The sequence below is a fragment of the Diplotaxodon limnothrissa genome, linkage group LG10 (genome assembly GCF_057381915.1).
Source record: "Diplotaxodon limnothrissa isolate DT_005_m linkage group LG10, D_limnothrissa_male_GT1.1, whole genome shotgun sequence".
In the NCBI taxonomy this organism is placed as follows: domain Eukaryota; kingdom Metazoa; phylum Chordata; class Actinopteri; order Cichliformes; family Cichlidae; genus Diplotaxodon; species Diplotaxodon limnothrissa.
The window spans coordinates 17,414,135-17,428,139 of record NC_140605.1 but is presented as its reverse complement, the minus strand read 5'-3'; the positions used below and the strand labels follow the sequence as shown (position 1 = coordinate 17,428,139).

General features: G+C 38.4%; 2 protein-coding genes across 2 annotated transcripts in view; one reads left to right on the top strand and one right to left on the bottom strand.

Annotated features, from left to right (window-relative positions):
• Window positions 1-684: 684 nt before the first annotated feature.
• On the bottom strand, window positions 685-6,908 carry tmem135 (transmembrane protein 135). Its single transcript, XM_085363790.1, has 15 exons — window positions 6,728-6,908; window positions 6,260-6,387; window positions 5,373-5,465; window positions 5,218-5,251; window positions 5,066-5,131; window positions 4,732-4,778; window positions 4,614-4,655; window positions 4,385-4,513; window positions 4,217-4,286; window positions 3,925-4,092; window positions 3,732-3,795; window positions 3,530-3,606; window positions 3,152-3,250; window positions 2,974-3,041; window positions 685-2,184 (listed from the first exon to the last, which is right to left on the bottom strand). Exons 1-15 carry the CDS (start codon window positions 6,863-6,865, stop codon window positions 2,034-2,036), a joined length of 1,374 nt encoding a protein of 457 aa, XP_085219916.1. The 5' UTR covers window positions 6,866-6,908; the 3' UTR covers window positions 685-2,033.
• A 2,221-nt stretch (window positions 6,909-9,129) lies between these two features.
• hephl1b (hephaestin-like 1b) overlaps window positions 9,130-14,005 on the top strand; it is a 15,070-nt gene continuing 10,194 nt past the window's right edge. Inside the window, exons 1-5 of the mRNA XM_085364509.1 lie at window positions 9,130-9,404; window positions 11,116-11,360; window positions 12,339-12,551; window positions 12,835-13,047; window positions 13,285-13,539. Of these exons, the coding sequence (XP_085220635.1) occupies window positions 9,229-9,404; window positions 11,116-11,360; window positions 12,339-12,551; window positions 12,835-13,047; window positions 13,285-13,539 (1,102 nt within the window). The 5' untranslated portion in view covers window positions 9,130-9,228. The remainder of the gene's footprint in view (window positions 9,405-11,115; window positions 11,361-12,338; window positions 12,552-12,834; window positions 13,048-13,284; window positions 13,540-14,005) is intronic.

The window sequence follows — 14,005 nt, the reverse complement described above, 5'->3', positions numbered from 1 at the left end:
TTTTAAACACACTGCTACACACATAACAGCAGTAGCAGTCACATTCTCAAAAAACTTGAAATCGCTTGTGCTTACTTCCGTTAATTCTTTCTTCTTCTTAAGCTGAAACACTGCGGGCATCTTTGCTGCCCTCCACAGACAGAGTGCAGACTGTGCAAGTAAACAGTGTTTTTCCAATTTTAGACGAGGATGCTGCAAGAGAAAAGCTCATTTAAATGTCCCCTGCATGATATTTGGAAATGTTTATATTGTCTGCTTCCTAGATTTGATAAATGTAAATTGGGATGTGATACACTGCACTGGTATGACATTTTTTCTGATTACTGTTAAAATATACTGTAAAGTATTTACTCTGATACTGATATGATGTAATTTGTGTTGTACACTCACAACTTTACGTAGTATCCTTAGACTCAGAATTTCATTAACTGTAAAACATGTGTTCATTTATCAGTAAAACATGCAAATGCCACTCTTTAGTAAACGACAATCTTTTCCTGCAGACACATATCTTTCCAAAAACAATAATAAATACATAAATCAAAACCAAATTGAGCTGAGTGTTTCTTTTTATTCACAGAACACAGCAGCCTTAAGGAAATGCTCCAAATTCGTCAGTTTACACAGTTGATCAAAGTGGAATTTTAGTGACAGGGTTCAACTTGGAATTTCCAGTAAATTTAGATTAAAATTCTCAATGCAGAGCCTGAGGATGTAAATCCAAGTACCCAAACTTATTAAACAGAGTCAAACTTACAATCACTGCAAAGCTAACTGCAATAGTCAGTGCACTGAACAAATAATCTCTTTAGACTGTAGCATAATTACATGTAACATTCAATACATTTAAATAACCCCACCTTTTAAAATATGAGGCAGAGGTGTGTTCATAGACAATTTGCACATTCCAAACAAGTTTAAAGTGATCACATTGCATGTGTTCATTTCCCTCCCTACAACAACTGAACTAATAATTTGGTTTCTTACGTGCAAGCAAAGAGTCTCAGTGCGAGTGAACTTACTCAGCGTCAATTAACGCTGTCAGTGTGAATGGATTTATTTTCCACCTGTGACTTTTAGTAAATGTCAATTGCAGTGAGATTTATTACTACATCAATTTGACCACAAATAACTCCTAAAATTGCCAAGTATCTCTTAAGGTGGATAAATTAATTGAAATAAATACTATCTACTGTAGTTTAACCATCTGGCTAAAATGGTACCTCTGTGTTTTGTATTGGAGGATCTACATAAAACTCCCACTGCTACTATGGATAACTGATTGAATAAGGCTACATTATTATATGTCTCCCTGCCTTTAAACACACATTCAGAAAAGATCAGGGTGTAAAATTCTTCCCGCGTTCTTCCTGCTTTTAAATCAGTGTCAAAACACATCGTTGTGGCTACTCCTACAGGAGTTGTGAGGTTTAATCTCTGTGAAAACAACCACTCGAACAGCACAAAAATCAGAGCAAACTGAAAGGTAACTTGCCAAAATCCAGATTGTGTTTAAAGGATAAAAAGAATGTGGTTGAAACGCACCCAATCATTTTTATTTTCAAAAGCATTTTGTTATTGAAGGAACTGTTCCAGCTGCTAGATCACTACGTCGTGTCAAATACAAACTGACAATCTAGCAAAATCTGTTGTTCATTCAGATCATTTACGTTGTTTTTCATTTTCATTAGGACTAACAAATCTTTTTATTAATGTCCATGTCAATTTTGACAAAAATGACAGAGCTAAAATGAAATTGTACATTTCACTTTTTTCAAACAAGTGACCTGTAAAGTTCAGTCTTTGTCAGTAAGTGAGCTTCTACAGCTCAACAATTAACCCTCAAGAAACCCTGTTTTGAACTTGGGTGCAATCCGAAGCATATCTTTTTCATAACACATCACTACTTCTGCAGCATCACACCTTTTAAAAAAAAAAAAAAAAAAAAAACAACCCTTAAGTTCCTCAGAGAGAACAACCAGGCTGTTAGTTTCATGTTGAGGTAACCCCAAAGTCAATCTGTTGGTCCCAAATCATCCAAGTTGGATGTCACCTCCCGGTAGAAGCACTGTCTTGCTGGGCACCGTGGTGTAACGGGGGTCCAGTTTGGGCACAAAGCCTTTAAAGTCTCTGGAAGCCTGAGTCCCAAACATGTCTAGCACCTGTCGGTTCATCAGAGCAAACCTAGAAAATCAGAGAGAGAAAAGGCCCTGTACAGTTTTATTGAAGTCAACACGAACAAAGCTGATGTTGAATAAAAGTGACAACTTATCTAAAATATTGTTCGTTTATATGAGATTCCTGCAAAGTAACTTTGATATCTTCTTGTATGGTTTGGATCAAAGCCTGATTAACAACAAGCACTCCAAGTACACAGGCCTCTGCAAGGCAGCTCAATCTCTGGGCACTATTTACTCTTAAGGGTAGTAGTACTGTCATTTTCATATATTCATTTTGTTTTCATTGGTATTTTTAAACGTACTTTGAGAAGTTTGTAGTGCAGCAAAAATCAGATAACATCATGACAAAGGTTTACTTTAAATATACAAACATTTTGTAGGAGTAGGTAATGGATAACAGGAATTGATTGGTAAATAACTGGACATGAATAACTTGAGTTTATTATTACACTACATTACATTTCTAACTAACTAGCCAGCTCATTCTCTTTCTCTCCACAATTCTTTGCAGGCATCTCATGTGTCTCATACTGGGGTCAACTTGAAAGAAAGGCAGATGAGAAATATAAAAGTGAGGTCAGAGGTCAAATGTGACATGATATTTGGATGCAAACTGTAATGTGATATTTAGAATCCCCACACATCAGTATCATTTCTGAAATGTTGCCAATACAAACGAATTCAGTAAATTTTAAGCATATTTTTAAAGACACAAGTATGACCTTATTTGACCTTGAAGAAGCGGTCAGAGGTTCAAAGTAAGATGACATTTACAATGTCCATACATCCATACCTGCCCTGGGTTAAACGCAGCAGGAACTTCCAGTAAGTTGGCCTGAGGTTCTGCACTTCCATCACAGCCTGTGTAGAAGCCATACATCAAGCATTATATCCTTGCTCAGCTTTAAAAAAAGAAAAAAAAAAATTTGTGTGAAGCATATGTATGTGAGTAAGAAAGCATGTTTACTTACAGCATGGAAGCAGATCGCAGTGGAGACGGCATATATGATTGTGTCTGCATGTGGAATGTAAGGCAACCGGCCAGCCTCAATGCCCTTGAAGTAGATAGTCTAAAGAGAGGGATACATAGGGAATGTTGTATATGTTAAGTGTATTTGTTGCAGTTTCTGAAACATGTTTACGTGGCTGCACATGTCAGTGATTACTACATAAAACCAAGCAGAGATACCTGAATAATGATAAAAATGTGGTATTTATCAATAAAGCATTAATTCTGTTTTTTTTTTTATATTGATACAAGTTTATTATTACATTTACACTTTAGTTCAAAGACAATATATCAGTATGAGGACCTTTTTTATTTCTATGATTTTTGTGTTTGTTTTTACCTCCACCAGCTTAGAAAAGAGATACATGGATATTGTTGTGCTTTTGTAGAAGAACATTGAAACTCCAGCCAGGAAGCCTTCAGGAAAAAGAGAGATGGAGAAACATATGAGAAAAGAAGTTAATCAGCAAAGGCACAACAGAATCCCGAGGAGGATCATTCTGCAGGGACTTTATGTGACAGGTTACACCATCCTGTCTCACCAGCTATAAGCGCATGGAGTTCATCATCAATGTTACGCATCCAGCGCAGCAAGCAGCTTGTTCCCTGAGTGAAAGAAAAGCACAATATACAACAACGTGGCAAGGTTAGACAAGTAAAAGACAGGAAATCAAATGTGTAAGCAGGAAAGGAACATAATAAAGATACTAATAGAAAACAAAACAGCACATCTACCTTATAGATACTGACGAAGGAGCCTAGAAAAACCCCGAGTTGGAAGTTCTCTTTGTTGTAGAAGAGGGAGGGAAGGCGGGAGGGTTTCGAAAACATCTGTCTGAATGCTGATGGCACTTTAAGTAAACACTGAATCACGTAGCCAACACTGAACATCCTGACAAAACCCTACGGTGACAAATGATAACAAATCTTAATCAAGTATCATTATTTAAGATGTAAATGAATAAGCATTATGAGAACATCACAAAGGATTGGGATCACACAAAAACTAACTTCTTGGGAGACTTACTTTGACACAGTAGGATATGCAGTTGTCATTATAATGTTTGCAACATCTGTGTCTTGGTCCCCGTTTGCATCTGGATTTGGAAAAGAAAAAAAAAGAAGAAGACGAAAAATAGTTCATGTAAGCCACAATCCAACACACTGCCATGATGTCGGGTGTGTTTTCTCTCACATTGATTCGAGCAGTTTCCTGGTGGAGGATAGAAGAGTCTTTCTTCTAGAGTCAGGCCTTTCTGCTGATGGCTGTGAATCATCAGCCAGCACAGAGTGTGTTGGGATCTCTTCTTTCCCAATGATGAATCTAAGACAGAAAACACACACCACTTCTATAAACTTTTATCTATAAACCTTTTTCATCAGCAGTGAAAATGAAGGCATCAATAGAAACGGGAACAACTTACTTCAATGCGGAGAATGCAAAGCCTTTGAGACCATCTTTACTTCTATAGTATAAAACAAAATTCAGCTTAACCTTAAACATTAACACTTGCAACAATGTGTTCACTGTGCTGCTCTAACCTGAAGAAGAACATAAAGAGTGATGAAGTAATGCAGAACAACAGCACCTAATGGGAAGCAGAGAGAGAGAAAGAATCAAACACATGACTCATTTCACCACTGTGCAGTCTCGTCAGAACTATAAAGTCATAAATGCTTCTTTTTGGATCCGTTGATACTTTTTACTGAAGTCTGTTCAGTTTTCACAACTGGAGTTCCCTGTAGTTGCATTATTAGACTCATAATCCAACAACAAAAACAAGAGAGAGTCTTAAAAAAAATTAGGTTGGCAGTAATTTACATGATCTAAACCTAACCCTGATAACAAGCTCATAGCCCCACCCTTTGACCTTACCTCGCCATGTTTAATGGGTTTGACGACACCTCGTGTCACTGCCATGCGAAACAAAGTCTCAGTGGCCTGAGAACAACATTACGCTATTAAAAATGCAGACACATAGCAAGGTTCACATACAACTACTAATATTCGAAAGAAGCGGCCCTTACAAGATTTGCCATGTATATTGTCAGCAGCCCTCTCCTGTGAGGATGAAAAAGAAAGAGGCGAAAAGGCAAAAAGTAAACTCTATGTGAATGAAACATGTTTGAATCTAGGAGAGGCGAGAAAAAACATACTGAAACGTAACAGACGGGCATCTCACCTGCTCTTGCGCTCCAGCAGGATGGCAATATAAGAGGCTGGCAGTGCTGAGCCAAACCCAACAGACCAGGAGTAGAAGCCTCCCAAAAGTCTCCTGCAGTTAAAATACACTGCATTATTTCACTTCCTTTTTTTCCCCAGCTGGGACGTTTCAGTGAAGACAATCCCACACTGTCAGCACAAGATTTTGTCAGCTCTTCCGTCTTCCATTTTTCCATGATAAGGAAAGTATTATCCAAGTATTTAAAATGCGCACTTATTGAAACGATAGACAAAGACAATCCAAGCTGATACTGTAGTCATACACTACTTTCTGCAATTCCCTTATCCACAAGGGGTTGCCACAGCAGTGCCAGCTCCTTATGAATAAGCAGATATCTCTGCATGTTTGATTGGCCTTCCTGACGTAACACCCAAGGGATTTGTATCTACTCCTGGAAGGTCCAGGGACCTTTTCCTTATTAGTCAAACCATGACACTATAGAACCACCTTTTACTTTACTCTAAACGGGACACAAATTTACAAAATTATTATTTTAAAAAAAAAGTTTTCTTAAACTAGCAAACAAGACCATAAAGTTAATAGTGGGTTTATTTTATCACAGATGTCCACAGAGGGTGACCCTAATGCAAACATGACCACAGTGGCCAGGACATGAAGCTGACACACTCAGATGCTGACAGGTTAAAGGAAAGGAGGCACACGTGGAAGAAGCTAAAGTGGCTTCAGCTTCAGCAGGTGTGGTTCACAGAACATGACCGTTCATGCTCAGTTTATCCATATATCATACTGTATACATTTCACTTTCGTTTTCATTAATAAACATAATGACAGTGCAGCTTAGTGCCAAGTTTGTGTTTACATACTCTAGACATGGGTTCACTGACCTGAGAATGCAGAAGAAAACGATGAAGAGACCCCCATTGGTAGTCAGGAAAGAGGTAGACCAAAAGATCTCTGGGATAAGCCTTTTTAAGTAGTAATCCTTCTTCCTTCTCCTTAGAACTGCTGCTATCTGCAAAGCACAGTGCGTTACTGCACACTGGAGATGCAAGGCAAATACAGTTCCAACTCTGCTAAAGTTTACACTTACAGTCGTGACTAGTGCCCAGAGGGCAATGAAATTTACAAAGGTGGAACCTGGCTGAAGTTGCATGACATGTTTTTGCTCCTTTATCTGATCGGCCACATGTACAACTTGGACTTCGTACCTAAGTGCAACACTAGCGACGTGCCAGCCTATCTTTAGAGGTTTTCTGCGAACTACTAAGCCATTTTACTTTAGTTAGCTCGCTAACTTTAGCTATTTAGCTAGCCTCACAGTCTACAGTTATATTTCAGGTCAAACGTCTTACCAGGTAAAGAGGCGCGTATATTTTAAAGGACACCTCCAGAGCACTCCTAGTCACATCGGCAGCAGACTGCACACACGACGGGCTCCAAGTGTGGCCGATTTCGTAGCAGTTATGCGGTATTTTGCTGAGAGCAGCCATGTCTGTGCACAGTGACAGCAGGAAGGTGGTAGGCTGCCGTGCGCGTTCCCTAAAAGGGGCGCAGTCACGAGGATGAGCTATGCACGCGCCCGGTGCTGATCAATAAGGTTAGGAGAAGAGCCCTCTTTACACGGCTGCAATAACAGCTGTGACATTTTTATAGGTAGCCTGTTACAAGCAAGTCTTGCATCCAGCGACTAACCCAGATATGCCGAATAATTTCTTTGTTTCCGTCAGTGTAAACACACAAGTTATGGTTCAATTTTCAATTCAGCTTTATTAAGATTTGACCCTATTTCAAATTAGAAGCACAGAATGGAATTACTGCAGATATGTTTTTGCTCCTTTAAGTGCCAGCTTTTTTCCAACAGAGGTACAACTTTGTGCACCTATGGACTTTGGATCAAGACGGTCTGTAAATTTTTATGAAAATCAATCAAAACTTATATCTTGATAGAAAAGTACTCATATGTTTTACAGATTTATGCAAGAAACTGTCGTATATTTATGACTGTTTTACATTCTGAACATTAATCCCAATATAATCACAGTGGAAATGTTCAAACTTCCATTGTTGTGGAAATGCCATGTTGCTAGTCTTTCCAAAAAAAAATCAACAACAACAACAAAAAACCCCAATGAACTGGAAACTGAATCTTTATCTTTTCAGAAATATGAGATATCTGAAAATATCCAGTATAACAAATTTTTTTCTCTTTTCTATCTCCTCCATTAAACTCATGCTCTTATATCACGTGGTTCCCTGTCCCATGACAGTCAGCAAATCGACAGCATCTCACTGCACTGTGTACAGTATGGAGAGTGATGCAAATTTTACAGAGCAGATATTCTTTGTTTAAAAACAAAATTAAATAGAACACTAATACCACACGTCATCTAAAACTTGTTAGTTTTAAAGTCATAGATGCGTCATATAGTTCACCAAGCTTTATGTATATTCTTGTAATGTCCCGACTAGGTCAGCAGGTGTCACCCTTGCCTCCGAAATTACGACACAAAATTTCAAGTTAGAGAATGTAAGGTTGTGTTGAAGGGAATGAGCTCAGTATGGTTTTAAGAATTTCCACTTGTTAAAAACCATTCAAGATATTTTAAGAGGACTTTTTTTTATTATTATTTTGTTTGTTTTGTTTTTAATGCACTTAACACTGACTTATGAATCATCGAGCAAAAAACGGATGAAAGTGTTTTTTTTTTGCAAAAAAACATAGTTTGTTCCTATTTTAACTAAATCTGTCAAACATTTTAGTGATAACACAGCTTAACAGGCATAAAATGGTATTTTATCATCTACAGCACATGAACAGTATCTGAAACTAATGTTCTTAGGAAATATTTTAAAAAAAAATCCTGCAAAGACCTGACACAGGACATGAGAGATGCATTTGGTCTACTGTTCACGATAAAACTATGATACTGGAAATTTCTGCATAAAATATCAAAATTAAAAATAATTACTCTGCAGAAAAAAAGTTCCCCATCATCATTAAATGGATTAATATTACTGCTGCATATGTTTAAGGTGATGCTTATTTTAAATACTTTATACTATGCTTAAAGTCCAGCATCATATTATTTGTAGCTTGACATATAACTTGTTATTAAGTAACTTAAATAATATTTCGCTAAAACTTAGTAATCTTAAAGTAAAGAAGCTATGGTTATAAAAGGATTTTTGGATTCTTGCATCTGGCTTTTCATAAATCTGTATTAGAAAACAGAGCTGCGCATGAGCCTAAAATCATGCCCAATATTTTCTACACTGACATTCATGAAAAATTCTTATTTCCTCTGGGCTCTCCTCCCTTGTTCTTGGCCCCTCACTGTGCCGCCCTATGTTTAAAAATTCTGGAACCGCCACTGGTGGCAACACCTACCGATAAAGGAAGATAAGGTAAAAAAAAAATTGAGTTCTTTGTGGGCTGCTATTTCATCAGTCTACTGTAGGATCAAATATAAACAAATAAAACTGTAAACACACATCAAAAGTGCTTTTTGTGAAGCTGAAAAGTCAAATTAGAGATCCACAGTGCTTGGCACTGCCTCTTTTGCGTAGTGGATCTAACTAACCTAATTTCCCAGCAGACCGCTTCAATTAAATCCAGAAAGAAATAATTGACTTGGGAATACTTACTGGTTCTTATCCCTGCACATCAGATACTACTGGAGGCGTAGCCTCTGGCTGAATAGCCTGACTGTTTTGCTTTGAGTTTCGTAAGCGCTGCGGTCCAGACGGACATTCGCACTCACATGGAAGAGTGAAAGAAGGTTACCCCTTGTTCCTGTACCAGCAAAACCCGCTGATCACTTTGGCCAGCATTTTAGACTGCGATCAGCTGAATATGGCACGGACTTTGGGGTTGTTTGCAACTTGTTTGCTGATTTTTCTTCTTTCATTGGGCGCGAGCGGGGAGCGCGGCAGGGAGAGAGTTTATTATGTGGGGATCATTGAGGACTTCTGGGATTACGCACCAAGTGGAAAAAACCTGCTTAACGGGAAAGACATCGAAGACGATGAGTGAGTTGACATTCGGAAAAGTATGCTCAGATAGTGGCGGCACTAATTGCTTGTAAATATTCATTTTTATTTTTAGCGCCTTTATATATAATGTCTAAGATCACTCACAAGTAGAAAGTCATTATAACTCATGTGGGAATAAAAAATAGACCGCGAAAGAAAAGACAGTTTAGAGATACAAAAAAGTTTTAGTGCAAAACTTGTGGGTTATGTCGCGTGCTCGGGGTGTGACAGTGTCTAGACTTTGTGTGCTTTGCTGGCAGTCTAACGGATGTGCAGGAAAGATGACAATGACTAACAGCGAATTACTGTCTCCTTTCATTAGATTAGAGGCTTCCTTTACTGTGTATCTATCTGCCATGTGTCTTTATGTGCAGCCAATCACCAAAAAGGAGGCACAGAGATCCTGTCTGACAGAAGCATTTGCATCACACCATGGTTAGGAATTTAATGAGAGATGTGACAATGAGACTGTGTGACCCTTGCATTTCACAGTTTTCAATTTCTAGAAAAAAAACCCATATAAAATAATACTGTTAATGCGGCTTGTACTTACATCACATGTAAGCATTGACAACTCACAACATTTGTCTGTGTTTCTGCTGTTATAGTTCAGGAACCAATACCTAATAATCAAAAATCCCTTTCTTATATTAAAAAAGAGGACATTAGACTGGACACATTTGCACATTTTTCATGAAATGAAGGAATGCTCATGGGTGTTGCGCAATGATTGAGACAATTTTGTCCTTCCTGTCAGAGAAATAAATAATTGTGAAGCATAAGGGAATTGCTTCATTCTTACACAATACATGGCATTCCTAAATTTAACTGAACCTCTGGACGTGCTAATAACGTTCTCAAAGTGTACAGGCTGTACTTAAACTGTCTCAAGCTGTTTAATCACTGCAGGGCATGTTTATCTTTGTTAGATATCATATTGTCTTTTCACTCCCATTTCATGGCAAACTGAATTCACAAGAAGCTTTAAGATGTTTCTTCCTGCCATTTGTATCCCATCATTTAAAATGTGGAATTGCGTCAAATCAACTTGCAATGCGTTTGCATGGCATTAGATTAATAAAGCCATATGTCGTATTATAAGACAGAGAAGGGGAAACGAATAAGCAGTGTTGGAGCAATGTTAGCACTATTTTGCTTTGTTCGGGTTCTGACTGAAACAGCGGTAATCAGACAGGCATCAAGGTTTTCAGTCAAAATCATTTGAGAATCTATTTAAGATAATCTTACTTCCAAAAGTGCATCAGCTACAGTTTCAACAACCTGTTATTAGCTCCCCAAAACATGTTATTAAAATAATGATATGTCTAATTGTTAAAGACCTGCAACCACATGCAATTTGTTCAGTGGCTTTACATCTATTCTTACACCAGGTAAGATCTAGTTCTTGTTTGGTCTACAATGAAATTCTAGCCGTTAGACAATAATCAAAATTGTATAAACTAAAAGATCTATCAAAGCCTTTTGTGAAAACCTAGAAAGGCAATGCACTTACTTTTGCTATATTTGTACAAGTTTGATTGAAAGTTGGTGTTGCAGCGTGGAACTTGACGTTGACCCTAACAAATACAAATGCAAGAAGAAAAAAAAAGTATTTTTCTTGTCTGTCTCCTACACACTCTCGGAATTCTGTATAATCGCTCCACTGTGTGTCTCACATTCTTGTTGTTTCCTTTTCAAACTTTCTCAGGCATGCATCAATATTCCTACAGGGAGGGCCCCATCGAATTGGAAGTATTTACAAGAAAGCTGTGTTCAAAGAGTATACAGATGCTTCATACAGTCGCCTGTCTCCTCGACCTGATTGGCTGGGCTTCCTGGGACCCATACTGCGTGCTGAGGTTGATGAAACTATTGTTGTCCACTTAAAGAACTTTGCAACCAGGAACTACTCTATGCATCCCCATGGGGTTTTCTATGAGAAGGATACAGAAGGTAAAATGTTCCATACTACTGGATATAGACAGAAAAATTCATGGTGCTTTTGCACACAGAGTCACACCTACAAGAACAAAGTGCTGTCAGTGAGGGTTACAAAGTGTCATTTATTCATACTGAATGATACCGATTGTTGCTGTGTTCAAAATTTGTAATAAGAACTGAATAATATAACTTTTTAAAAGTCCAAAAGGGCTTGAAGTTACATGAAACAGCTAACATTGTTTATGAAGTTCCAAGAAGGCGTGGTACTGTTCTCCTAGAAACAGAAGAAAAAGTGGCACATCACAATTCCAGAAAATGAGTGACTGCTATGGAAGATGTTTTATAAAGATATGTCTCTTAGGTTTTCTGAACTTTACAGCTCTCTGCTATGCAAGAAGCTCGTACACCACCCACCCCCACCCCAATCATGTGAAGGGGAAATCCTGCCGGAGTACACTTGAGAGCCTTGTGGAAATTGAGACTACAGCTGCAGTCCTTTCCTACTTAAAATAGAGAATGGTTATTGTTATACTTTGTGTCATGGTTTAAAATCAGCAATTTTATTAAACATGAGGAACGCTAAGTGGCATCTTTTTGCTTAAACTGGAACTTGAGCTGAAAGATAATGAGATCACATGTCAGTGGTGTCAGCACATTAAGATACTGAGAACTGAGAAAGCAGTTAATTTGTTAAACCTTGTCCCGACATTCACACTGTATCAAAGATCAGTATTCTCGTGACTTCTCATTTATGCTTTGTTTTCAAACACACTGCCATAGAAACTAAAGGCTTACCAGAAAGTAGAAAAAAAACAACAAAGAAAATGAATACTACCTTGACTTTTGAAACCTGCTTTAAATAACATCCTTGTAAATGTTTTCTAATATTTTCTACGAAATTCTTATTGAGACTATAAACTATAATATCTCTGCTCGGCTGCTTTCTGACCAGAGTGATCTCTTTGCAAACATTTTCCCTTCGTGTACCAGGTGCACTCTATCCAGACGGGACATCAAGCAAGTTGAAGAAAGATGACTGTGTCCCTCCAGGAGGCAGCTATACCTACCGCTGGGAGGTCAAACCTGAGTTTGGCCCCACAGATGATGATGCCAACTGCTTGACCTGGGTCTACCACTCTCATATTGACGCCCCCAGGGACATCTCCTCAGGACTTATTGGGGCGTTACTCACATGCAAGAAAGGTACAAATATATTTGGCAAATATATTTGATTGTATGTTTGGTGTGTTTCATACAGTGTTTTGCCTGCTGTATGCAGCTTTCTGTATGCACAAATTGTATGTTAAATCAAATGTATTTCTACATCCTAAGCCAGTAGTCTCATTCAGAAACAGCCTTTGTAAAAATAACATAAAAAAATTGCTTTACTTGAAAAACTGCCAACGAAGGATTGCCGTGAAAATCGCACACAGTGGGACACCAGAAGGAAACAAAGATTACGCATGCTCCTTTTCTTTGAGTGCAGGAGCCTTGAAGGAGACTAATGAACTAAATGCAGCCGAGGGAGACTCTGCCGCAAAGTCCGCCCGCAGTGATGTCGACCAGGATGTTTTCTTAATGTTCAGTGTGGTGGACGAAAACATGAGTTGGTACTTGAAAAACAACATTCAGAGATGTTTTGATCCAGAAACAGTTGACCCAGAAGACCCAGACTTTAAAGAGTCCAACCTTATGCACGGTGAGAGATAGATATTTAAAGTCTTTTTAGGATCATTTAATACTGGACTAACTGCACACATTCAGTCGGGCCAAACCAGCTGATGCAACTCAGCAATCTGCATCATATAGTTTAAAATGTGTTCACAGGGAATTCACTTCACATTTCTAATTCTGACAACAAAGGCTGTAGGAGAGGTTTTTGATGGCTAAATGTCTCATTGTCCTCTGATTGTGTGTGTTTTTCTCTGTGTGACAGCTATTAATGGGTACATGTTTGGTAACCTGCCTGGAATCGAGTTATGTCAGCACCGCGCAGTAGCCTGGCATTTGTTTGGGATGGGTAATGAGGTAGATATTCATTCTGCATTTTTCCATGGGAATACCCTGCTGGACCGTGGTCACCGCACTGACGTCCTTAGCCTGTTCCCAGCCACGTTCGCAACAGCCGAGATGGTCCCAAAAGCAAATGGAAAGTGGTTGCTGGCCTGCCAGGTTAATGACCACTTGCAGGGTAGGATGCTTGACCTTTAACCTATGTGTCACCTTTGACCTTCTGCTACAGCACTTTGCTGACAAAGGAAATACCCTTTTCATGGGGGTGCTGCTGTTTTGTCAAAGCCTGAGCATTCCCACAGCAGAGATTAGTATTTCTACTCTGAGCCTGCCTGGACTTGTAAAACACTTTCTAGAACTCAGCTGAATTTAAAAGCTGAAGGGTATGAGCAGACATTTTATTATTTGTTATTATTTTCAGGCTGCCCAAAATCTATTGAACATAACATTGAGAGAGTCATACAATGACTACCGCTAATTCTTGTGAAGAACTATTACTTTTTATAAGGCTGTGCTTTTTATAATGGCTCTCTCTTGTTCCTGACCCTTTGAGAAAAAAAAAAGTAACATTACTGTTTTATAAACCTATTTAGGCTGCAAATCACACAACTGACAGTTTTACATGTTGTAGATCTGCTCAGAAT

Bases quoted from the DNA above. Each gene is read 5' to 3' on its own strand.
- tmem135 (XM_085363790.1), bottom strand. From the start codon at position 6,865: ATGGCTGCTCTCAGCAAAATACCGCATAACTGCTACGAAATCGGCCAC. The intron at 3,042-3,151 runs GTAAGTAAACAT...GCTTCTACACAG, and splicing joins CTGCGATCTGCTTCCATGCT to GCTGTGATGGAAGTGCAGAA. The intron at 2,185-2,973 runs GTATGGATGTAT...CTGATTTTCTAG, and splicing joins CTGCGTTTAACCCAGGGCAG to GTTTGCTCTGATGAACCGAC.